The sequence below is a fragment of the Bubalus bubalis genome, chromosome 18 (genome assembly GCF_019923935.1).
Source record: "Bubalus bubalis isolate 160015118507 breed Murrah chromosome 18, NDDB_SH_1, whole genome shotgun sequence".
Taxonomy (NCBI): domain Eukaryota; kingdom Metazoa; phylum Chordata; class Mammalia; order Artiodactyla; family Bovidae; genus Bubalus; species Bubalus bubalis.
The window spans coordinates 55,638,970-55,663,690 of NC_059174.1; the positions used below are offsets into that span (position 1 = coordinate 55,638,970).

A 24,721-nucleotide genomic window follows, 5' to 3' on the forward strand; every position below is an offset into this window, starting at 1 on the left:
TGTTTTTGTTATTAGAAGAAGGAAGATGAAGTCCTTTAAATTCCAGAATCGTAAAATAATATTTATAATGAATTTATTCATGATAGTGTATAGTGCAGAATGTGAAAATACTCCTACCGAAATCCTTTCCCTGAAATAAAAAGTTGACAGTTTAACACAGGATATTCACTTTTTCACAGATACTATTGTGCTAATGTTGTTTTCAAACTTTGTATTTCTCATGAAATTGTAGAAATATACTTCGTCTTTTTAAAATGTCTTATCCTAACCTATATCATGGATGTAACAATATATTTAGCTCATCCTATACTGACATGTTAGGTTCTTTTCACTATGTGTTTAAAGGAATAAATATTCATTATCAGTTAATCAGATCATTTTTCTCAGAACAGTTGCCTTCATTTATGCAAATATATTTACAAAACATATAGTTGTATTAAGAAGGCATTTATTTCTTTTAAACATGCTTTGCCTGCATTCTGGATTTGATTTCTAATAGCTGATAAGAAATAAGACGTTTACTCTGCACATTAAATTACATGAAATTTAAAGAGGAATAAGGTGCCTAAGATAACAAATGAAGTAGAATATCAATTTTTCCTTGTAGTTCTATGAATTTTTCCTTTAGTCTGCTTATATTTATTTAGACTTCTGATATACTTAGGTTTATTTCTATCACTTTATTTTTTTTGGTAAGAAGTAGAACACTCCATAGACAGCATGGGGGCCATCTCAGAGGCAAAAGGGACCTATTTCTATCTTTTTATTTTTATATTTCTTGTTGTCCTGCCTTTTCCATTTTTTTTCCTCCTTTCTTTTACTGGATTTGTTTTCTCAATCCATTTTGTCCTCTTTCTTCTGGTTTCAAATTTATACATTAATTCTCTTTTATTAATTATTTTTGAAATTTTGCCATCACATTTAATTCAGCAAAAGGTTAAAGATTTTTAAACCGTCTCTCAAAAACTACAAAGAATGTGACAAGTTAACTCCATTAAACTCCCTCCAGAGTAAGCAACTAGTGTTGCTAGCATTCTAACTTGACTTTTTTAATGCCTTCATGAATTTTTTTTCTTATTTTATTCAGGCAATTGTAATTGTATGTTTATGATTCATTTTGCCCTCCCTGTTTCTTCTTGCATTTCAGATCACTTTCCAGGGATAGCTGAAAATTTTCCTGCTTCCTAGAGGATTTCCTACTGGAAAACTCTTTCTCTACTCACAATATTTCTAATACCAAATGTGCAGGCTTTTCACACCACGCAGTTCCCCAGTTTTCTGTGGACACAGACTGTCTTATAAGCCAGTTAAATTCTGACACCAACCACCTAGAGTTACACACACACACACACACACACACTCACATCCTTAAGGTCTCAGATCCACAAGACTACAGCCACTTCACACACCAATTAGAAGTAGTGGGTCCCCAGGTTACCCACACTTCGGTCTGAGTGGCCTACATATAACAAGGATCCCCATGACCCCCTCTTCTTATTGCCCTAACTTGGCCTCTGTTCACTGGTGCTGAATAGAAATGCGGAGATAAGAGTTTTGGGTGGAGTAGAGAAGAGTAGCTTTTATTTCTTTGCCAGGCAAAAGGGACCAAGTTGGGCTGATGTCCTAAAGACTGTGACCCACTCTGGAGCGGGCAGTGAGGAGTATCACAGTGTTCAGGGAGCAGGGCATGATCAGCTCGTGGACCATTCTTGGATTGGTTGGCATTTAGGTGAAGTTTCAAGCATCATCAATTTTCTGGTTTCAACCAGTCTAGGGTCTACATTTTTGTGGTCAGCAGTTTTCATCTGGAGCGGGTCTGCTTCCTGTAAAAAACAACTTAGGAATGTGTGTCAGGCCTTTATCTATATCTTTCAGGGAACTGGGATTTCAGCGTTTCTGCTGTGTGGCAGAATCATAGTCTAAATTGTTACCATTTCCCCAGTTCAACAGTTATTCTTTGTTTCTACATCTTCATATTTCCAAATCATTAACTTTTGGGTCAGCATTTTACTTCAAAAGACAAGGACACAAGGCTTGTACACTATTTCATTCTCATGTTCAATAATTTGCTCTTAGGGTTCACAGAACCCACGGAAACATTTTACTCACTATTGTTGGTTTATTATAAAGGATATTACAAAGGATAAAAATGAACAGCCAGGGGAGTGATAGATCGGTACTTTGGAATTAGAGACACAAACAATTACATGGATATGGAACTTCCCTGGTGGTCCAGGGCTAAGATTCCACAGTCCCCATGCAGGGGGCTCCCGGGTTTCATCCCTGGAAATGGCCACCCACTCCAGTATATTGCCTGGAGAATCCCATGGACGGAGGAGCCTGGCGGGCTACAGTCCATGGGGTCGCAAAGAATGGGACACAACTAAAGTGACTGAGCATGCACATGGCACGCACAGGGAACTAGACCCCTTATCCTGTCACTAAGCGTTCACATGCGGCAGCTAAAAATTTCATGTGCGACAACTAAGAACCGGCAAAGCCAAATAAATAATAAAAAAAAGAACTTGGCAAAAGTGGTGGGATGTCACTTCTAAGATTAGGTTATAAAGTGGCAACTTCCATCCTTCTTTGTATTCTCTCTCTTGCCCTCTCTTGTTCACTCTGATGCAGCCAACGCCATGTTGTGACTTACCCAAAAAGAGGTCCTTGTGAGTCAGGCTGGGACCTGAAACTTGGGAACCTTTACTAGAGCACTTGCACTTAAGACAGACATCTCCTTGAGCAAGAGAATACAAAGAAACTATGAGACTAAAAATAACTGCATACATGCAGTTGGGGAAAATTATGTACATATGTGCAAAGTCGCTTCGTGTCCGACTCTTTGCAACCCCATGGACTGTAGCCCACCAGGCTCCTCTGTCCATGGGATTCTCCAGGCAAGAACACGGAAGTGGGTTGCATGCTCTCCTCCAAAGGATCTTCCCCACCAGGGATTGAACCTATATCTCCTGCAGTTCCAGCATTGAAAGCAGTTTGTTTGTTTTTTTTTTAACTGCTGAGCCCTAATTAATGTTAAATAAGATACAAAAAGGCCACGAAGCAGTTGTCACTTCTGAGGCTCCAGGAGCAAAAGCAGGGTACTGTGCCCAATTCCTGCACACAGCACCACCAAGGGGTGGGCAGACCACCTAAGCCACCTTTCCAGCCCAACCCCTCCCCACCCTCGCCTCATTTAAAGAACCAGCCTGTTTACCCTCACGAGCAAGCAGGGGTGCCTGTTTCTTGTTCTTTTCTCTCCCTCATGCTCAGAGTCCGTGGGAGAGTCCCAATAAAGCCTTGCCTGAATTTCTCATTTGGCCTCTTATCAATTTCTATTGATTAAAAAGTCCAAGGACCCTAGTCAGTAACACATGGAACCTCTAGTCAATAGCCTGGGAGGAACTGAACCCTGCCAACAATGACAAGAATGAGCACGGGACCAGGTCCTTTCTAGTCTTGCCTTGAGATGATTACAGCCCTTGCTGACCCTTTGATTATAGCCTGTAAGAAACTCTGAAGCACAGACCCGGCTAAGCCACATCTCAATTCCTGATCTACAGGAACTTCAAAGTAACAATGTTGTTGTTTCATGCCACTAAGTTTTGGGGTAATTTGTTACACAGCCCAAGGTAACTAAAATAGTGTCCTTTATTTCTATTATTTTGCATATTGTGGTACTTTATGAACCTGACAATTCCTGTACCTGAATCCTGGGGGTGGGAGCGGGGCTACATCCCGTTAATTTTTGTTTCTGTGAATTCTAAATTCAATCCTTGTCTCTGCAGCTGTGGTCTTTGTGCTATTGATCGGAGTCCTCTAGGGAGGATTCACCCTCCAGGTCATTGCAGTGTTAGGCTGGGCTCCGTGTGTTATTTAGCAACTTCCCACGATTTTACACATGACTGTGTATATATGTCAATGCTACTTTCTTAGTTCGTCCCACCCTCACCTTCCCCTGCTGTGTCTGCAAGTCCCTCTACTAGATTCATCAGTACCATTTTTCCAGATTCCATATATTTGCATTAATATACTTGTTTTTCTCTTTCTGATTTACTTCACTCTGTGTAAGAGGCTCGAAGACTAGCCCAGAATTAGATCAGCTGCTGTGGAAGGCCATTGCTTAGCTGAAGAACTACACCAAGTTTTTCACATCACAGCTGCCTTCAGGTTCTTGGTAATGCCAATGAGCACCTCTGGAATTTATTGTCCAACCCCATCTTTTTTTGTTGTTGTCAATTTCTGTTTCCTCTCTGGGGGAGGTAAGATCCTTGAAAACTACCCATACCTCTTATGAAACCACCAATGTTGCAAAAGCAACGTCATATCATCTAGTTATCAATGCCAGAAGCTGAAGTCCAAGCTAAAATATCTCATTGTTTTACCATTCGTAATCCATTGATGGTAACTATGGTAACAGTTTAAAATCAGTTAACAGAACCAATTATGCATTCAGCTTATCTAAAGGAGTTTCCTTACGGTTAGGAGGGCATTTTAGGTGCCATTTCAAGCTCCATATCTGTTGATCATTTTGCCTTTCTCCAGTTTACTTTTATCTTCCTTATGATTTTATTAAAATTTAATTACGCTAGCATACAAAAGAAGTGATCTGCTTTAGATTTAAAGGAATTTTAAGATGTCTAAACACAGGTTCAGTCATTGTTGGATCTTGATGCAAATAAAACTGTAAAAAGACATTTTGCAAGAACTGGGAAAATTTGATTATGGATTTAAGTGTTCGACAATACCAAGAAATAAGAATTTTGTTGGAGGTGTTAATGGCATAGTGGTTACCTGCAACTTTTTGGAGATGCCTATCTAGCAGGCAGAGGTAAAATGATACCACGTTGGGATTTGCTTTACAAGCGTTCAGCAAAGAAAATAAAAGAAAGGGATCAATAAAGTACATGTGACAAAATGGTGATACTGCTGAGTGCAAAGCAATGCACCCTTTTACCTTGAAATACATTGACAAACTGCATTGGAGCAAGCTGTTTTGGTTTCCATCTCCACTAGATCACGTCTGAGCCTGCTCATTTCACCCAAACCTTCCCACCCTCATGGACTTATTTTTCCAACATTAATTAACATGACAAAGATAAAATGACATATCACTGGACCCTGTGTTAGCACTTATTAACTTGTGCATATGAGCGACTTTAATATTTTTTTGCGTATGGGAAAAACCTGCTTAGTTTTCTCCCCAATTAAAAAAAAAACAAAGTATTTCTGCTTTCCTAAGTTTTTATTGATCAGTAATACGTATTTGGGTAGTAAATTTCTGTCGACACATATGTTACAGTGACTTCCGCAGTTTACCGTATCGTTTTCAGCTTGGTTTATGAGGTCGTCTGCGGACAAACAGTTTAATATTTTCCGTCCTCTAGCTTTGCTGTAATGATAAGAAACTCTTTTTTCCCCAGTCTTCAGGATTATACAGTATTATGGTTTCATTTGTTATATTTACATTTTTAATCCACCTGGAATGTATTTATGTCCTAGGCCAGTTTCTGGCTCTTCTCCCAGAAAACAACTATCAGGTGTTGCTTAGCAACTTCCACTTGGGTTAGAGTTCGGCTTCTTTTAGTCGGGAAAAAACAGCTGCACTCCCTTCAGAGTTGATTGCCGCCTTAAAGCGTTGCCTAGTAACCCCGTTTCAGACGTTGTGATTGGACCCTTCACACGACCCACCCACCCCCATCCCCCAAGAACCAGAAAGAACTTAACTAGAAACCTAATCTGTCTTTTTAGGAAAACAAGGGCAGCGTATGCGTTGCATAGCAACCAGGTCGCCTGGCCCTTCCATTGAAACCGGTGTCGGAAAGGTCGCCCCCCTCAAAAATGGCCTCTGACGCGCCGCTTTCAGTATATTTCGCCCTCGAAAGTTCTGCCAATAATTCAAGCTTCCACCTCTGGTCCCCGAAAGAGTTCTCTAGGTCCTTTTTGAATCTTATACACGCTGGGTGCGAAGGAGCATGGAGATAAACCCACCCGCCCTGGGCACCCCGCACAAGCATGGCCGCCAGCGCGCCGCCAGCGCCGAGAGGCCGTCCCGCGCGGGGGCGCGCGCGGCGCAGGCGCACTTCCGCTCAGCCCGCGGTGTCTGAGGCGGCGGCGGCGGCGGCAGCGGCAGCGGCGGTGGCGGCGACGGCGGCATCTGCGGCGCGGGGCATGGTCCCCGGGTCGGAGGGCCCGGCCCGCGCCGGGGGCCTCGTGGCTGACGTGGTGTTTGTAATTGAGGGCACGGCCAATCTGGGGCCCTACTTCGAGGGGCTCCGCAAGCACTACCTGCTCCCGGCCATAGAGTGAGTGCTGTTTCCGCGGCCCCGGCCCCGCCCTCCGAGTTTAGTTTTCCAGTCTCTCTCCTCACCCCGACCTTTCACTTCCGACCCTCACAGGTATTTTAATGGCGGCCCTCCTGCCGAGACGGACTTCGGAGGAGACGTGAGTCTTGGAACTCTCGAGTTGGAGGGAAGATGGGGAGTCCGGACTGGGTCTGCGGGAGGAAGGGGCGGTACCTGGACCCTGGGCCCGAGGTGGGAGGGGCTCGGGCCCGGACTCCGGGGTCGGCGGCGGGAGGGGCTGGGGTTTGGACTCCTGGGTCCGAGGGGGGAGAAGCTCGGGTTCTGGGTCCGAGGGGCTGGGGTCGGGATTTGCGGGTCCGAGCTGGGATCTGGTCTCTGGTTTCCAGGAAAATGGGGCTCGGGTCCTGGGTCCGAGGGAGGATGGGCTGCGGTCTGGACTTCTGGGTCCGAGAGGGGAGGAGGCTCAGGTCTTGGGTCCGAGGCGGGAAGGGCTCGGGTCCTGGGTCTGAGGTGGGAGTACCGGAGTCCGGACCCCTGGGTCCGAGGGAGGAGGGGCTGGGAGCTCCGACTCCCCTGAGGGAAAAAGAAACTGGGTCCCAGATGAAAAGTTTTCTGTCCTCCCCTCCCAGTATGGGGGCACCCAGTACAGCCTCGTGGTGTTCAACACGGTGGACTGCGCACCAGAGTCCTACGTACAATGTCACGCTCCCACCAGCAGCGCCTATGAGTTTGTCACCTGGCTCGATGGCATTAAGTGAGCTCTTTTCTTGGCTTCGGGAAGGGTTGGGGGAACCTGGGAGGGACCGCAGAGGAATGGTGGCCTGGATTTGAGCTGCCGGATCCAGCCCCTCACACTGGTTGCTAAAAAGGGCTGCGATGGGGGTTGTGGTTTTGTCCCTAGGTCGCTTCAGTGGTCAGTTCTGTATGCTCAGCTGATGTTGTCTGGCTTGGAAGTAGAAAGAACTTCCTGGTCAAGGAAGCCTGGGGAAGTCCAGCACCCCTGTCCTACTCCTTATGTATTCTTCCCCTTTCTGTCTGTTGCTTCTCTTGTCTACTCTAGTCCTTCTTTTTCGTACCAGGGGCATTGAAGCTTGAGTGCAAGAGGGCTGGGGCTAGGCCTCTGTGCTTTGGAGTAAATTTTGATAGTTGACACTGCAGGTGCAGACAGCCTGGGGCCACTTGTCAGCTCTACCACAACAGGACTCCCAGACCCACGAGTCCCTGTCCTCTGTGTCTAATAGAACTTATCTCTAAAAGGGGAACGGTAATAGTACTTACAGTCATCCTGTTACTTATCCAGTGTTGGGAAAACAGATTAAAGCTTAATGACTTGGACATGCTCTGACAGTCCAGCAGTTGGGACTCTGTGCTTCCACTGCAAGGGACATGGGTCCGATCCTTGGTGGGGAAACTAAGATCCCACATGCTGAGGGGCACAGCAAAAAAAGAAAAAAGAAAAAAACTTATTTAGTGGCTTGTTTTCCTTAAGTAAGGAATTCAGGGGTGGCTTTGATGGATGGTTCTCACTCACTGTCTCTTGTGGGATTTCAGTCACCATGAGCTGGGACCACAGTCATCCGACTGTTTGATCGGGACCAGAGGATCCATTTCCAAGGTGGCTAACCCTGTGGCTGTTGGCTAGAGGCCTCAGTTCCTTGCTAGCTGTTATTCCTAAGACATCTCTCGATGGGGCTGCTTGAGTGTCCTCCCAGCATGGCAGCTGGCCTTCCTCAGTCTGAGCAATCCAACAGAAAGAGCAAAAGGAGGTCACAGAGCTTTTTATAATCAAATCTTAGAAATCACACATCATCATTTGTATCACATTCTGTTTAGTATCCAGGTCAGTCCTGTTCAGTGTTGGAGGGGGCATGAATACCAGGAGATGGCGCTCATTGGAGATCTAGTTCTGGTGACACTGTAGGGAACTTTGGGAATCAAACGAGTTGATGACTGTTGAAAACAGTGCCTGACACGATTAAGTGCTCCCTCAGCTTTTGCTGTTCTTTTGTGTTTTGGTTTCTTGGTCTGCAGAGGGATAACAGTAGTCCATGTTGGCACTCAGAGGAGGGTCACAGAAGCTAATCTTCATACTGTGTTCAGCTCAGGGTCTGGTCAGAGTCCATTAAACAACACGGATTCGTGGGCTGCTGTTATCTTCATTCGCCCCTGCAGCAAATGTTTGTTGAACACTTGGTTTGTTCCAGGCTTCATGTGCTAGACCAGGTGCTGCACGTTCACTTTCCCCCCTTATGGTTGTTAGAATTCATGGTCAGGGCAGAGCGGGGTTTCTCAACCTCAGCACTGTTGACCCTTTGGGTCAGATGATTATTGTATGTATGTTGTGGAGGGGTGGGGGGCATTCCTGTGTGTTGTAAGGAGTTCGGTAGCATCCCCGGCTCCTACCCCCCAAAATGCCAGTGGTCCCTTCCCTCCCCAGTGTGATAAACAATAAAAACAAAGACGTCTCCAGACATTGTCAGATGTCCCTTTGGGAACAGAATCCGCCCCAGTCGAAAACCTCTGGAACAGATTGTGGTGAGATTTGAATAATGTGGAATGGGGGCTCCTTGAGGTTCAAGTCTAAGTCTGATTTCCCTCAAGTCTTGAGCACCCAGCACAGGGCCTGGCATGAAAGAGCCCTAAGGAAAACTTTGTAGAACGAGTGAATGAACGAATGTCCAGAATGTACTTGATACTCTGGTTCTCCCTGGTAAACACCTATTTAAACATCAAGAGCCAACGCAAATGTCCTTTCCCTGATTCCGGCAAGCAGTCAGTTGCTCTCTCCTCCGCCCCCATTGCTCTCAGGTGTTTCCCTGTTGCAGCTCCACACCTCTGGACTGTGAATGTCCAGGCCTTGGGTGTTTCTCCTGCTGTTTGCTGAGATGGGAGACCTTTGCTGAATAAATAAACGAGTGAAAGCTGTGGAAGAGAATCACCAGAAAAGTGAACCTTCTGGTGGGTGTCAGGAGAAATAGTGAAACCCCCTTGTTTAAAATGTCAAGGGCACTAGGAAGATAAGAGGGAAATATTTTCTGAACACTTTCATTCCATATCCACCCTTTCCCTTAACCAGCTTAGAATGCACTGTCTGTTTAACCAAAAAAGAAAGCTTTGTGTGCTGCCTGCTCACCAGAATCCTCCCAATCAGCCGATAAACATTTTAAGCCATTGACTATTCAGAGTCATTACTGTTTTATCAGGTTCTATGTAGCCATCTAAATTCAGTTTCTGTGAGGTTTTGGGGAAGTCTGTAACAGAGATCACAAAGAAAGTCAGCAAGTTTTTTTCACATGGAGAAATCTTATCTTCTCCTAGAACATCCATTACTTACAGTACAAAGCAGGCAGTGTGATTTTTGGAAAGTCCTTGGTTTGAGGAGATTCATTTCTGATGTTACATTTCCTATCTGAAATGTAAGCGAGGCAGTTCCCCCCCCCCCCCCCCCCCCCAGCTAGTGACCCAGCATCAGAAGGGACAGCCCAGGTGTCTTCCCCACGTCATTGTGACAGTGCGTTTGTGCCTTCATTCGTTCACTGGTTTGTGCGTTCATTCATTCAACAGACAACCTGTGGGGCAGATTGTTTCAGGCACTGAGGGGGCAGAAGGCAAGCACGGTTCTGGCCCTAAGGAGCTGGTGTTTCCTTGGGGTGACAGGCTGTGGCAGTCATTGGTCAGGGCTGGCTGCGGTTCACATTCATTCATTTTGACTAGTCCCTCTGGGGGGCTCCAGGGGAGGGGCCCCTTAGCCTGTGAAAGTGGGTGACAAGGACTCAGGGGCATGACCTCAGGGGCGGGGTATGAGGATAAGGAAGCAGTGAGTCAGAGCCCACCTGTATCTCCCAGGACACTTGCATTTTTCAGTTTCACTTTCTGTTTCTAATCTGAGGGATTTATTTGAAATTTTTTGATATTTAAAAACCTACTTCCTAACTGGCCATATATTTTTTTTTTCCTGCTCCCCAGTTTTAAGTTTTTCTCTAGACAAAATATTTGTTTTGTGTCTTTTTCTGAGCTGGTAACAGATGGCTTACTTTTAATATTCGTTGAAAAAAAAAAAAATCGAAACAAACTCTAGGGTCTCAGAGTGGTCAGTCAATCTCACTTTCCTTTAAATTATTATTTTTTTTAGAAATTGAGGTGAAATTCCCGTAACACAAGCAGTCATTTTGAAGTGGACAAGTCAGTGGCATTTAGTACATTTAAAATGTTGTGCAGCCGTCTTTTCTGTGTAGTTCTGGAACATTTTCATCCCTCTTAAGAGAAGACCCCGCATGCCTGCAGCAGCTGCTTCCTGTCTCTCCCCCTGCCCCTCACCCCTACCCTTAGCCTGGCCGGGAAGATGGCTTGATTTCTTCTAGCACAGGCAGTTGGCAGTAGGGTGGATCCAGGGTTGGTTGATTCATCGGCCTCTGCCCCAGCTCTGTTGCATTAAAATTCCTGTGCAAACCAGAGTCTCGATGGTGAGGAGGAGGAGGAGGAGGAGGTCTGGGGAGTGGGTGGCGGGGAGGGGGAGTGGTGTAGGCTGAGCTCCCTGAGTGTAGGGGCAGAAGACCGAAATCTACACTGGGGAAGAATCCAGGTAGAGCACGGAGGGGCCATGCGTTGGGGGCTCACTTATTCAGAAGGCACTTCCCGGAGCCTGTGTGTCCTCGGGCCCATCATAGAGCCGACTGAGGTCTCACTGAGGGCTGCGCTTTCTTGGGGCTGTAGGAGGAAGCGTGACAGTCATGGTACTGGGGGACATGTGATGTGATCAAGGGTGAGCCCTAAATTCATGTGGCAGGTGGGGAAGGCTTCCTGGAGGAGGATGACACGGAGCTGGGAGTCGGGATAGGTATGCAGGGTTTCCTGGGCCAGAGTGGCGTTATGTGGTCTTCGGGTGGAGAACACAGGCAGAGACCTGGGTGTGTGGCGGATGACAGACTCCAGGGGCATCCAAGACCTCGGAGGCACCTAGGGAGCGATGGAGCGGGAAGGTGGGCAGGGCCCAGGGTGGGGCAGGCTTGGCTCTGTTCTTGATGACCAAGGTTGGATTTGAAGCCGTTTGTTTATGTAACACACAGTTCCAAGCCCTCCCCTGTGCCATACTTGGGGGGCGAGGCGTGTGTGGCTGGGACAAGAACAGTCCAGACTTCATCCATGCCTAGTGGGGGAGACAGGTGCAGACACAGACACGGGGTCCATGGTCCAGAGCCACAGGGCCCAGTCTGCACAGATGTCCCTTGTGGCAAAGGGTCAGCCTTGCCCCCACGTGACCCGAGAGTCATGGTGGTAGCAGCTGCCGTCTGGCAGAGGCCTGCCACCCACCCCACAGGGACGGACACCGGTGACCCCTCTGTGGATCAGGTGGGGGAGAGACCGAGTCTGTGTGTCATGGTTTCCTGGGGCTGCTGGAGCAAAGTACTGGAAACAAGGTGGCTTACAGCCACAGCAGGTTACCGCCCCTCAGTTCTGGGTCCGGGAGCGTGAGCCGACGGGGGGTGGGTGGGTGCCATGCTCCCTCTGGAGCACGTAGGGGAGGGTCGTCCTTCCTTGCCTCTTCCAGCTTCCGGTCGCCCTAGACGTTCCTTGGCCTGTGCGGTGTCCCTCTGATCTCCACGTGGCATCCCGCCCCCTCTCTCATCACATCCATGTTCCCTTTCCTCTGAGCGTGTCTGTCTCTGCTTCCCCGTTCCCCTTCTAAGGACACTGGTCATATTGGATTCAGGCCACCCTGCCGACCTCATCATGGCCTGTTCACCTCCATAAAGACCCTGTTTCTGAATCCAGTCGCCTCCTGTGGTAGTGGGGGGATCAGGACTTCAACATACGTTTTTGAAGGATGCAGTTTCACCCCTAAAGGTGGGAGGGCAGAGGAGGCCCCACAGCAGGCTGGGAAGGTAGGGGAAGGCCGGGCAGACGGCCCAGCGTGGGGCAGGCGCATGGGGACTGGGCCTCAGCATAGGCGCCTGGGCTTAGTGTCCCGGGTCCTTTCTCTGTTCTGTGCTCTGATGGGGCCTCTTGCCAAAGGGACTCCCTCCCAGGAGATGACAGACAGCCCCTGTCCTTGTGCCAGCACTGGGGCTAGGGCGGGCGCGGACTGCGGAGAGGGTCGGCCCAAGTGTGGGCCCCTCCCTGGTGGCCTGGGGGCTGGCGGGTGGTGGCCCTGGGCACCCCAGGGGCTGACCGCCTGCCCCCTGCAGGTTCATGGGCGGGGGTGGCGAGAGCTGCAGCCTCATCGCCGAAGGCCTCAGTACGGCCCTGCAGCTGTTCGATGACTTCAAGAAGATGCGGGAGCAGATGTGAGTGTGCCCAGTGCGGGGCCCACACCCATCTGTCCACCTGGCCTGTAGCCTGCTTGGTGGGTCACAGGCTCCACCCCCAGCCTCCCTGTGGGGCGTTGGGTGGGCTGTCTGTGCCGGGCACTGGGAGCCAGGAGGCAGGAGGTATCCCCTGGCCCACTCCCTGTCTTGGAGTCCTCATCCGAAAGGGGAGCTGGCTCGGAGTGTGCCTCCTGCCTTCCCTGTGGCTGGGTGACTTCCAGCAACTCAGGAGGCTCTCTGGGCCTCAGCATTCTCAGCTGGGAAATGGGTCCCCACTCCTGACTTCCAGTGGGGTGGAGGACTTGGTCACTGCTGCTGCTGGCTCGGGTCTTTTCTCGGGGTCCCTGCTGCCACCCTCTCCTCACCTTTGCTTGTCTCCGGTAGCGGCCAGACACACCGAGTCTGCCTCCTTATTTGCAACTCGCCCCCATACCTGCTGCCTGCTGTCGAGAGCACCACGTACTCAGGGTGCACGACGGAGACTCTGGTGCAGAAGATCGGAGAGGTGACAACTCCTGACCTGAGGGAGGAGGGGGCTGCCAGCCTGGGTCTCAGGATGGGCACAGATGCCATGGCCAGCCCTGCTGGCTCCTGTTGGGAGAGCTACAACCCAGAATCGCCCAGGGCAGCTACTCTAGGTCTTGGGTCTTCTGCCCCAGAGCCTGGCAGGAACTTGGCCCCATGGCTTCATCCTGACTGCTTGTCCCCTCTTGTTCAGCGAGGAATCTACTTCTCCATCGTGTCCCCCCGGAAGCTGCCCGCCCTGAGGCTGCTGTTTGAGAAGGCGGCTCCTCCAGCCATGCTGGAGCCCCTGCAGCCGCCAGCAGACGTGAGCCAGGACCCACGGCACATGGTGCTGGTGCGGGGGCTTGTGCTGCCGGGTGAGCCCAGGGGCTGGTGGGGGGCAGGGTTGGGGGTGTCCTCCCCGGCTCCCTCTCACTCGGATGTTCTTCGTGTCTCTCAATCCCCTTCTTAATGGGCTCGACCGATCATCCTTGGCACTCAGTTGGGGGTGGCTCAGCCCCAGGCCCCCTCCAGCCCAAGCAACCTGTGCCCCTGCCTCCAGCCGCACCTGCAGGCGCCACACTCTCAACAGCCCCCCAGCAGCCTCTGCCACCGGTCCCCCAGCAGTACCAGGTATGGAGTTACCAGGGGAGGGACGTGCTCCTAGGGCTTGGTGGAAACCCTGGCCCCTTGGTAGAGACCTGGTTGGAATTGTTAAGTTTTGGATAGGGGAGTCGCCCCTGAGACACCTGGAGGGTGGGACTCTTCAGGCTAGGAGTCATGTCCTCTTAGGATTTTGGAGCTGGGCAGGATAGTCCTCAGCAGCTTCTCCCCTCTGTCACCAGGTCCCTGGGAATCTAAGTGCAGCTCAGGTGGCTGCCCAGAACGCCGTGGAGGCAGCCAAGAACCAGAAGGCGGGGCTGGGCCCTCGCTGTGAGTACCAGCAGGGACATGGGTTTGGGCAGCCAGGTCTCCGCACCCCCACCCACACCGCTTCCCTTGGTCTCTCCCACAGTCTCGCCTATCAACCCTCTTCAGCAAGCCACTCCAGGAGTGGGTCCCCCCTACAGCCAGACCCAGGCCACCCAGCTGCCCCCAGGGCCCCCCGGTGCCCCCAAGCCGCCTCCTGCTTCCCAGCCCAGCCTGGTCTCCACCGTGGCCCCAGGCCCGGGCCTGGCACCCCCTGCACAGCCCGGGGCGCCGTCCATGGTAGGTGCCTGCCTCCTGGCCGCCAACAGTGCAGGGAGGAGAGGTTGGCCTTTCTGAAGAGGGCCCGAGGGCACATGGGTCTTATTGTTTGGGGTCCTCGGGAGCTCACAGAGCCTGTGCTACAGGCGAGGCTGAGACTAATTCTGGGGGCAGAATCGGGCGGGTACTTCTGGGTGGGTGAAGACTGTTCCGAGGAGCCCAAAGGGTCCTGGGAGTCCAGGGTCCTTGAGAGAACCTGAATCCTCCAGGATTAGAGCGTCTGTGGCCCCAGGTGCAGCCCAGTGGCCTTCTGGGCCTGGGGAAACACAGGAAGGGACCTTTGTTCTCTTCTGCCTGTTGACCTGGTCCTCTCAGGACAGCCCCTCCCAGGAGATGGTCTGACCTTGCCCTGTGGCTTTTCCTTCTCTTTCCCCTCTGCCAGGCGGGCACCGTGGCCCCAGGCGGGGTGAGTGGCCCTTCGCCGGCCCAGCTCGGGGCCCCAGCTCTTGGCGGGCAGCAGTCAGTCTCCAACAAACTCCTGGCCTGGAGCGGGGTCCTTGAGTGGCAGGAGGTGAGCTGCTCCGTTGGGCCAACCCTGGTGTGCTGCGGGGCTGGACCAGCGCCCGTGGGGTCATAGGATTTGTCGTCCTCAGGATAGTCCCGAGGAAGCTTGGGATGGGTAGCCCAGAGTTCAGGGTTAAGAGAAGTCTCAGCTTCTCAGTCCGGGGAGGACCCAGGAGATTGTGGCATGACGGGGACAGTGGGTGGTGGGGTTTGAGGGCAGGAAGAAGAGGCCCACATTCATGGAATTGGAAGGCCAGAGGATTGCAGGGTTGGTGGTCTGAGGAAGGGGCCCAGGGCTTGTGGGCCTTAAACTGGGGAGTTATCCTGAGCTTTTGGGGCTCCCCGGGAAGGGCGGAGAGGTCAAAGGAATGGTGGCTCAGGGCCCTTCTCACCCAGATACACCTTTCTTTCCCCCGTAGAAGCCCAAACCCGCCTCTGTGGACGCCAACACCAAGCTGACCCGGTCACTGCCTTGTCAGGTCTACGTGAATCACGGCGAGAACCTGTAGGTGGCCAGGGGTGGGGTGGGTGGCGAGCCGGGATGTGCGTCTCCTGACGCTTCTCCTGATGTCACCCCAGGAAAACGGAGCAGTGGCCCCAGAAGCTGATCATGCAGCTCATCCCCCAGCAGCTGCTGGTGAGTGGCCGGCGGCGGGTGACCTCCCACCCCTCCTGCCTCTGTCCTTGCCTCCGCACGCCCTCTGACCTGGGTGTCTCCCACAGACCACCCTGGGCCCTTTGTTCCGGAACTCGAGGATGGTCCAGTTCCACTTCACCAACAAGGACCTGGACTCTCTCAAAGGCCTCTATCGCATCATGGGCAACGGCTTCGTGAGTTGGGTGGCCGGGCGGTGGCTTCCTGTCTTGGGCCCAGGGAGCCATTTTTGATGGTGGGGCTGCCTTTGTGACGCTGGGCTCCTAAAATCTGCCCCAGATTGAGGTTTCTTTCACTTTAAAACCATGGCAGGGTATGACAGGAGTCATCAGAGAAAACTCTGGGCTCTGACGGGTTTGCGGGGTGTCACAGCTTCCTGGGGCCAAGAGCAACAGAAGTGCATTCTCTCGCGCTCCTGAAAAAGAGAAACATGATTGAAATCAGGGCGTCGGCAGGGCTGCGTGCTCTGAAGGCTCTGGGGGAAGACCCTTCCTTGCCTCCTGCGGGTGGCAGCCCCAGGCGGGCTTGGCTTTAGACAGCTTGCTCCAGTCTCCTGTTCTCGTCGTCATGTAGCCGTCCTCTCTCTATGTGTCTTCATGTGGTGGTCTCTTCCTGGTGTGTGTGTCTGCTTATGGCGACGCCTGTCATTTGGATTGGGACCCACTCGAATGACCTCATCCTAACTTGGTACCTCCACAAGCACCCTATTCTCAATAAGGTCCCATTCCCACGTGTCACGGTCTGGAACTTCAACATGTGTTTTTGGAGGACACCATTCAGCTCATAGCACTAAGGGAGGGTCTCTAAATAGGACCAGAACCAGTTACTGAGTCCATTCTGTGAACCTAGCTCTTTTTCAGGAGAGGGGACTCCTCATAGGTTACCTCGTGGTACCTTCAGGAAAATTCTCCAAAGAAGGCAATCCTGAGAGTTAAGAATGGCTCCAACAGCAAGTAACAGCACACCCAGCCAGCAGAGTTTTTAGAACAGATAGATGCTTGGGGTGAAGGCTTGGACCAGCAGTTTACTGTTTCTCGCAGTCCTGTATGGGTCCGCTGGGCTCAGCTGGGCTAGTCTTGCTCGGGGTCTTTGATGGGGTTGCCATCAGATAGCAGCTAAGACTGTGCTTATCTGAAAGCTCGTCTGGGCTGGATATCAAGATGGTCCCCTCTCGTGGTGCTGCCCATCAGCTGGAGTTCAGCTGCGCCTGGTCATCCGAGTGCCTCCATGTGGCCTCCCCATGTGGCTCGGGCTCCCTCACAGCGTGGCATCTGGGTTCTGAGAGCCGGGTACAAGCAGGCGTTCACTTGTGACGTGTAACAGGATGCCCAGAGGAGGGCACCCTCGGCTAGGTCTGTAGCCCCTTGACGTCAGGGCCAGGATCTCTGGGGCTCCCTTGTTTCTCTCTCGTGACTGTGAGATGGTTCCTGAAGCTCAAGGAGTCCTGTCTGACTTAATGTAGGAGGGCAAAAAGGAGGTGTGTTATCAGCCTGTATTTCCCCTTTTTTAGGAAAACACGTTCCCACACGCAAGCAGACTTCCTTTCACATCTTGGGCCAGACCCGGGCCCCTGATTCACCCGTAGGGACAGAGGAGACCGTGGGGGAGCAGGCTCCAATGAGTGCCCTGGGGCCCAGACGTGCTGCTACCCAAACAGAATTGGGGTTCTCCACACAGGGAGAGGGGCAGATGTTAAGCAATTATCAGGGTCTGCCTCGCCTGAGAAGGCGAGACTGGCTTGGCCGAGGTTCCACCGGTTCTGTAAGCTCATCAGCCCCTCCTCCACTAAGAGCCCCTCTCCCAGAAGCCTCGCGTGTTAGGGCCTTGCTTCACGTTCACTAGCGTTCCCTGGGCACTTCCTGTGTATGCAGCCCAGTGCAGGACAGCGGACATGATACCCGGGTCTGTCCCTTGAGGTGTGAGCACCACTTCCCATGAGTCTCACTGCAGACGCTGAGGTCGAGGTGGTGTGGCACCCCAGGGGCCTCTCGGATCCCTGGTCAGTCAGGGTGTCTGCCACCACCACTGAGCACGCGCTTCCCGTGTCAGCTCTGTGTTGAATTCCCTCCCTGTCAGCTGCAAGCCCTTTGAGGGGGCCAGGATTGGAGGGGGCTTCCTCTGCTCTCCACCCAGCCATTAGCAGCAGTCCCAGCTGCACCCTGTTCCTTCGGGCACCCAGCTCTCTGGAGCAGCCTCAAGCCAAACCTGGACCCTTCTCCACCTTTCAGAGCAGAAAGCTGGCCACGCCTGGCCTGTGCGGCTTCTAGAAGCTTCTAAAACCCAGAGAGGTGGGGTGCTCCCTCCTGCAGGGCATGATGGCTCCGATCCCCTCCCGCAGGCGGGCTGCGTGCACTTCCCCCACACGGCCCCGTGCGAGGTGCGCGTTCTCATGCTGCTGTACTCGTCCAAGAAGAAGATCTTCATGGGCCTCATCCCCTACGACCAGAGTGGCTTCGTCAACGGCATCCGGCAGGTCATCACCAACCACAAGCAAGTCCAGCAGCAGAAGCTGGAGCAGCAGCGTGGGGTGAGTGACGCCGCTGCTCCCCCGCCCTGGGGCCTGTGCCGCCCTCCTGGGCCCCAGCTCTCACAGCAGGACCCCTGGGGCCCTCTCGGGGCTCCAGTGTTGGGCACGTCCTCCTCCGCCAAGTTCAGTCTCCCCCCATGTTTCCCTGCAATCTTTCTTTCCTTTATAAAGAGTATTCTTATTGAATTTCTAAGACATAGTCCCCTCTTCAGGGGCATAAAATTTACATCCTAGACAACCCCACCCCCTGCCCAGGAAAACGTTCCCAGCTCTTGACAGGGTCCCGTTCAGGGCACAGGCCCTCCGCAGCACGGGGACTCCCCGCCCAGCCACTGACCTGCTCCCTCTCCCCCCACACAGATGGGTGCCCAGCAGGCGCCCCCTGGGCTGGGTCCCATTCTGGAGGACCAAGCAAGACCCTCGCAGAACCTGGTGAGGAGAGGGCCGCGGAGGGGGTGGGGGGGTGTGTAGAGGACACCGTGATTCTGATCTCGCTGAAGAGATGGAGGGGTCTGGGGGCTCCATCCCTCACCCGTGTCTCTTCCCGTCAGCTCCAGCTCCGCCCGCCGCAGCCCCAGCCTCAGGGTACTGTGGGGGCCTCTGCAGCCACCGGGCAGCCCCAGCCCCAGGGTGCTGCCCCGGCCCCTCCAGGCGCCCCGCAAGGCCCTCCTGGAGCAGCCCCTGGCCCGCCCCCTCCTGGGCCCCTCCTCCGGCCCCAGAATCCCGGGGCCAACCCCCAACTGCGGAGCCTCCTCCTCAACCCGCCCCCGGTGAGATTTGGGGAGGGGGTCATATGGGAGCCGGGGGTCCTCGGCTTGACAGTTGATTTCCTTCCTCGTGGAGGCGGGAGGTTGGTTTGATGGGAGTGGGTGATTGGAGGTCGGCCTGGCCATTCCCCACATGTCCTACGTGGGCTTCTGCTGAGATTCCTTTGAAGGAAGACCACAGGCTCCACCAGGGAGTGGGGCAGGTGGGGGCTCTCCGCCAGGGCCTCTGAGCCACTTTCTCTGTCCCCCCCCCCCCCAGCCCCAGACTGGGGTGCCCCCTCCTCAGGCCTCCCTCCACCACCTCCAGCCACCAGGGGCCCCTGCGCTGCTGCCCCCACCGCATCAGGGCCTGGGGCAGCCCCAGCTGGGGCCCCCTCTCCTTCACCCGCCGCCAGCCCAGTCCTGGCCTGCTCAGCTTCCCCCGAGGGCTTCACTGCCAGGTAAGGGGGTTTGGGGGAGGCCCGGGGCCTGGGCTGAGTGTCCCAGCGTCCCGTGACTTCTGGGAAGTGAAGTACTGGGCCTTTGCGGCTCATGGGGGCTCCATGGGCCCCCGGGAGGTACAGCCCAGGGCACCGAGAGCCAAGGCAGCAGGCGCTCTCCCCCCGGCTCCCTGCTTCCGTGTCCTCTGGGGTTGCTGGGAAAGTCTCAGGGCCGGAGAGTTGTGCTGGGTATGGGCCCCCACAGGCTCACAGGAGGCAGACGGCCCGTGGCCATGTGGAGTCAGGAGGTGCCCCTGGGGTCCCCCCGGGGCTCCCTCGACACCCCTGTGCCTCGGGCCTCCAGAGGTGGAGGGAGGATTCAGGCCCAGGGCCCTCCCGGGCCCCAGGGACCACCGGGAGATGCAGTCCCTTCCCACTGCCCCCCAGGTCAGATGCTGCTCAGCGGGGGGCCCCGGGGCCCAGTCCCCCAGCCGGGCCTGCAGCCCAGCGTCATGGAGGACGACATCCTCATGGACCTCATCTGAACCCCGACACCCAATAAAGTTCCTTTTAACACACGCCCCGGCTCCCGTCACTGACATCCCCCAGGACTGGGCAGGAGGAGATGGGGGGAGACACCTCTGCCCTTGTTCTCGCTTCAGCAGACGCCCTCCAAGGCCCCGGGCTGGTGAGGCCGGGGCCTCGGCAGTGAGTCAGGCCATCTGGTGCAGCCTGGCTTCCGAGAGGTGAGGAGGCTATAGGCAGAGGTCCTAGGACCACGAGCACCCATGGAGGTAGAGAGGGTACCAGGCGGGCCCAGAGGAGGCCTGTGAGCCAGCCAGGCAGGTGGGGTCTGTGAGCGGCAGTCAGTGAGGCTGTGAGACAGTCTAGGTGCTGAGATGACAGAAAGGAAAGTGTGGGGCAGGAGGAAACCTGGGATGGTCAGAGAACAAGTCAGCAGAGACCTCTGGGAGCACGAGCCTTTGCGGGGGAAGGAGGGCCTGGAGAGGCGGGGAGGGAGCTCAGATTCTAAACTGAGCAGCTGGAGGCTTGTCCAGGGGGTACAGAAGGGCTGCAGGAGGCCAGGCCCTGGGGCCAGGCCTGGGTCGGTTGGGTGTCAGCCCCTTGTGGGCTGCGGGATGTGATGGGGCAAGATAGGAGGCAGGGAGGAGCAGAGGGTGATGTTCCTGGGGAGGGAGAGGCCAGAGGAGCAGCCAGAGTTGGGGGGCAGGAGGGGTGAGGCCAGAAACTGGCGTGCCCATGTGGAAAAAGTTGCGGGTGTAGGGTGGGGTCGAGGGTGGTCCCCAGGACCTGGCCTGGGTGCTGGTAGACTGTGGGCCTTCCTGAGGCAGGAGCCGGGAGAAGGAGCCAGTGGTGATCGCTGATGGTCCGGGACATCTGAGGGACAGAGGCCACGCTGGGAGCCTGGGGTGTGTCTTTAGCGGCAGCGCGTGTGCTTGGTGGTTGAAGACTCAGGAACGGAAGAGGTCTCATGTGGAGAGAGCAGGCAGAGACCAGGCTTCTGGGGCTTTGGACAGAGTGGACAGTGGGGCCATCCTGGTGATGGGAGACACGGCGGGGATCTAAGGAGGAGATAACAGGTTTGGGGTGTAATGAGGCAAGGGGCCTGAGGCGGTCCTTAGGGAGACATCCAAGGGGCAGCTGCTCTGGCCTGTGAGCAGAGACTTAGTTGTCTGTTGTCAGACCGAACCCGGAGAAGTGATGCTCAGAGTGTGGTCTAGAGGTGGACCACCAGCGTCCGCATTGTTTGAGATGCCTGTTAGGATCAGATGTCCAGACCCCCTCCCAGGAGAGAGGTTGCAATCTGGTGGCCCCTGGGCCACTCTACAGATGAGTTTTGTTTGGCCTTCCCTGTGTTAGGCTATGTGGCATTTTTTTCCCCTAACGAGTTAGTTGTAAAAATCAGGATGATTCTCTCTCTCAAACACCCACACACACACACACACAAAATCTGTAGTCTTGTCTTCTCTTGACAAGTCAGAAGATCTGGCTCCCCTGGGTCCACCCTCCCGCCCAGCAAACAACGGGCTGGAGCCGTCCCTCTCCACGGGGCGTGTGCTCTCTGGTTCGCCACAGTCCCCACCACTCCCTCCTGACTCCCCCACCATGAGGCAGAAGGCTGTCGCCTTCGGCACGGGGCTGGCACGGTTGGTGTCCCCGGGGTAGTATTCGGAGACAGTGAAATCTTTCTTGTACCCATGTCTCTACCAAAAGTGGCAAAACGAAAGAGAGAACGAGAGGGCCACGTGTTTCGAGAGAAATGGGAGCGAGCCTATTTCTTTGTGGAGGTGAAGAGCATGCCTACGTGCTTAATATGCAAAAAAATCGTGTCTGTGTTGAAAGAATACAACCTGAAGCGTCACTATGAATCCAAGCACAGTAAGAGCTTCGACCAGTACACAGAGCAGACGCGAGACGCGATTCTCAATGAGCTGAAGAAGGGCCTCAAGTGTCAGTAGGGCCGGTTTCGGAAAGCCGACGGGAGCAGTGGCGTGGCTGCCGCTCGAGGCTCCGGAATCACGTGACACGAATCACCCGGGCGTTCCAGCCCACGGACATCCAGTTTATAAGGGAGCTGAAGAGACGCCCCCTGAACAGAAACCCCCGTCTGCTTGGACCGTCGTTTGGGTCCAGCAGGCATCCGCGTCTTGCGGGAGGGGAAGAGAAATCCGAAGATCGACGTCCAGTTGCTTGACCGAGTCAGATCAGTCATGGCCTTTACTATCGCTGCTCATGAACTATTACCACCCAGTTAGCTTTATTTATTTGTGGCACGGAGAATCTCGATGTGACCGAAGAAAGCTGTGACATGGTGCCAAGGCGGGCCCGACCCTGGAAAGTGACTTGTTTTCTGTGTGTCGAGAAATACACACTTTTCATGAAAGCTGGTCTACACCTAAGCACAGCTACAGACTGCGGTGGTGATCAAACCATCTGTGTCCCTGGGGACGCAGGCGGGTTGCCTCAATCCGAGGAGGCGTCATTGCCAGAGACTCAAGTCAGGTCATCGCATCAATTACCAGGCCCCGACCTTGCCGTGAGAGGTCAGTGGAACACACGACACGGCACCCATGACAGGGTTTTGTACCTTAACCACGGCAGGCTGGTGATGAACTTGACCCAGTGTGTTTTATAGAAGCGCTGTGACCTTGTCATGTGACATGTGGAAGCAGTCTGAACTGTTGCAGTCCATCAGCTTAGCTCATTTCAGGTGAGCCAGCAGCCACACCTTGGTCCCCCTGAGAAGGTCAGTCAGAGACTTTGGGTCAAAGTTCCTACCCTTCTGAACATTCTTTTTCTCCCAAGGACATTCACAAACAGCTACTTGAATGTATGATCATGTTCACCCAGTCCAGGCAGAAATGGGGATGCCGTTGGCAGGGAGTATTCTGACTCCCTTTCCGTGGCTGCAGGTGGTGTCCAGAAATGAAGGGCATGGCCTGGACAGCGTCCACTCAACTCATGGGGCTAAAGACCAAACTGCCCCAAGGCTCCCGGCCTCCAGACTTGATGAAAACGAATGAACACTGCCCCATTTGCTTTTCTTGGTTGCTGTCGATCGTGTGAGTGCGGACCGCAAATACTAGCCACTGATCTCCAAGGCAATGGGCTGCCGGTCGCCCACTGGGCTCCCTCAGAAGACGACAGCCCTCACCTCTCTCCAGCAGTCGCCTGAATCTCCGTGTCTGGAAGCGCCCACGCTTGTGAGCAGCCGTTTTCCGTTACACAACTGAATCAAGTTCAACGCTGCCCCCAGCTTCAGGAGTCCAGGTCAAGTTCTCAGCCACCAGTCCCTCCCTTGACATCTGGGGGTGGCATGGATGAGGCCCACCCCCCCGGCTTCATAGTCCAGGGAGCAGAAGAATTATGAAAGAGAAAACAAAAAAATTTAGTAATTAAATATTTCTATTTTTCAATTTGTATTTTTTCAATTTGGATTTGAAAGATAAACTCCAGTACCATACCTGTTTGTATTATGTTCCATGCATTCACCAGCGTTCAGTAAAGATTCCATTTGATTATATTTCTGGCCGTCGACTTTTCTTATACCTGGCGAGTTCACTCATTTATGTGGCCCACCTGGCTCCTGCAGGCATTTGAGTTTAAGATCCCTGCCCTAGAGTCTTCTAGAACGGTCGAAGTGAATACTCCATTGGGGGAGGGAGGGAGGCTGGGCTTCAGCATCAAACGCAAGCTCCATCGGCAACTCGGACGCAGACAAGGTCGAAGGAGGGAAAGCGGGCCAGGTCTCCCAGGCGGCGTGTGTCGCAGGGGTTCTCGAAAGCTCAGATGGCTCCAGGGGCCAGGCAGGTGATGGAAATGGGTGACACGGACGGGTGTAAGACGACAGGGATTGACGGGGACTGTGGCGAACTTGGGGAGTGCTTGCCCCACCTCACGGCATTCAAATTAAAACCAAAAAAAAAAAAACAAAATACACTGTGAGGACCAAACAAAATCCGCTGGTGGGTCTCAGGAGGCCGCCGGGCTGCCATTTTGCGACCTCTGAAAGAAGAAGACGCGAGGACAAGGCCAGAAGCCAGAGGAGGACCCACATGTGAGGGCTGGGCAGGGGCCGGGAGACAGGAGGAGCAGGCAGGTGTGTTCTGGAAGACGAGTGTTTTCAAGGAGAGAGTGACCGACTTGTGTCCAAAGCCATCAAAAGGGAAGAAGACTAGCAGGACGCAGGCCATGCTGTTCCCACAGGGTGGACATTGCCCCATGGGCGCAAACAGACACTGCTCGAGTCCTCCTGGGGCAGATTGATCAAACAAACCAGTGGCTGTTCCCAGTCACTGAGGCCCCAGACCTCAGCACCCAGTTAGATGAACTGAAGGGACTGGCCCCGTGTCATCACCCCATACTGTGCCCCAGATGAGAAGGAAGCCCTGGGTTACAGCGTGCCCAGAGAGAGGAAATCTACCCACACAGCGCTCACCTCCACATTTCACAGCCCAGGTGTAGACAACAGCCTCTCAGAACCAGCCAACACTGAGAGAGCAATCTTTCTGGAAAGTTTTTCTCTGAGCATGAGGTATTGTTAAAGCTGCTGCAGTGTAGGAGTAGTACAGGCCTTAAACATCAGGGTTGAGACTCCAGCTTCTGTACCAATGGGCTGTGCGGCTTTAGGCAGGTCCCCGTGCCTCTCTGAATCTCTGATCCCATGTGGCTAGAAGTGATTTCTGCAGGATTGAGCCCTCGAAGGAGAGCTGCCGTTAGCCACGGTTGCCATCACTGGTCAAAACATGCTCCTAGAGGGCAGAACTGCATGCATACTACTTTGTCAGAAGCACCAGGGCATCCATGACGGTTGTAATTTGGGTGAGTGACTAGTTAGAAACATTTCATTTCTGACCAGTTTGTTTTTGGGGCCAGGCATGTAGGACTGGAAGCAAGACTGGGAAACTGATGAGAATTATTGCACAGGAACAGATCTGGCAAAAGTGGGAGAACATAATTAAAAAAAAG

At 53.4% G+C, this 24,721-nt stretch overlaps 1 protein-coding gene across 3 annotated transcripts; it reads left to right on the top strand.

Annotated features, from left to right (window-relative positions):
- The first annotated feature begins 6,078 nt into the window (after positions 1-6,078).
- On the top strand, positions 6,079-23,276 carry MED25 (mediator complex subunit 25). 3 transcript variants are annotated; one of them, XM_006080070.4, is made up of 18 exons: positions 6,080-6,302; positions 6,396-6,441; positions 6,932-7,056; positions 12,488-12,586; positions 12,992-13,112; positions 13,326-13,488; positions 13,614-13,744; positions 13,957-14,044; positions 14,127-14,320; positions 14,742-14,870; positions 15,283-15,368; positions 15,443-15,500; positions 15,587-15,694; positions 17,857-18,045; positions 18,406-18,477; positions 18,597-18,815; positions 19,072-19,252; positions 21,467-23,276. In XM_006080070.4, exons 1-18 carry the CDS (start codon positions 6,169-6,171, stop codon positions 21,709-21,711), a joined length of 2,388 nt encoding a protein of 795 aa, XP_006080132.1. In that variant the 5' UTR covers positions 6,080-6,168; the 3' UTR covers positions 21,712-23,276. The 3 variants fall into 3 exon arrangements, with proteins under 3 accessions (XP_025125775.1, XP_006080132.1, XP_006080133.1); XM_006080071.3 differs by lacking the exon at positions 21,467-23,276 and adding an exon at positions 19,679-19,810 and having other exon boundaries at positions 6,081-6,302; XM_025269990.3 differs by lacking the exon at positions 12,488-12,586 and having other exon boundaries at positions 6,079-6,302.
- The last annotated feature ends 1,445 nt before the right edge of the window (positions 23,277-24,721 follow it).

Coding starts and splice junctions, on each gene's coding strand:
- MED25 (XM_006080070.4), top strand. CDS start 6,169: ATGGTCCCCGGGTCGGAGGGCCCGGCCCGCGCCGGGGGCCTCGTGGCT. Junction 13,113..13,325: donor TGGTGCAGAAGATCGGAGAG/GTGACAACTCCT, acceptor CCTCTTGTTCAG/CGAGGAATCTACTTCTCCAT. Junction 15,501..15,586: donor TCATCCCCCAGCAGCTGCTG/GTGAGTGGCCGG, acceptor TGTCTCCCACAG/ACCACCCTGGGCCCTTTGTT.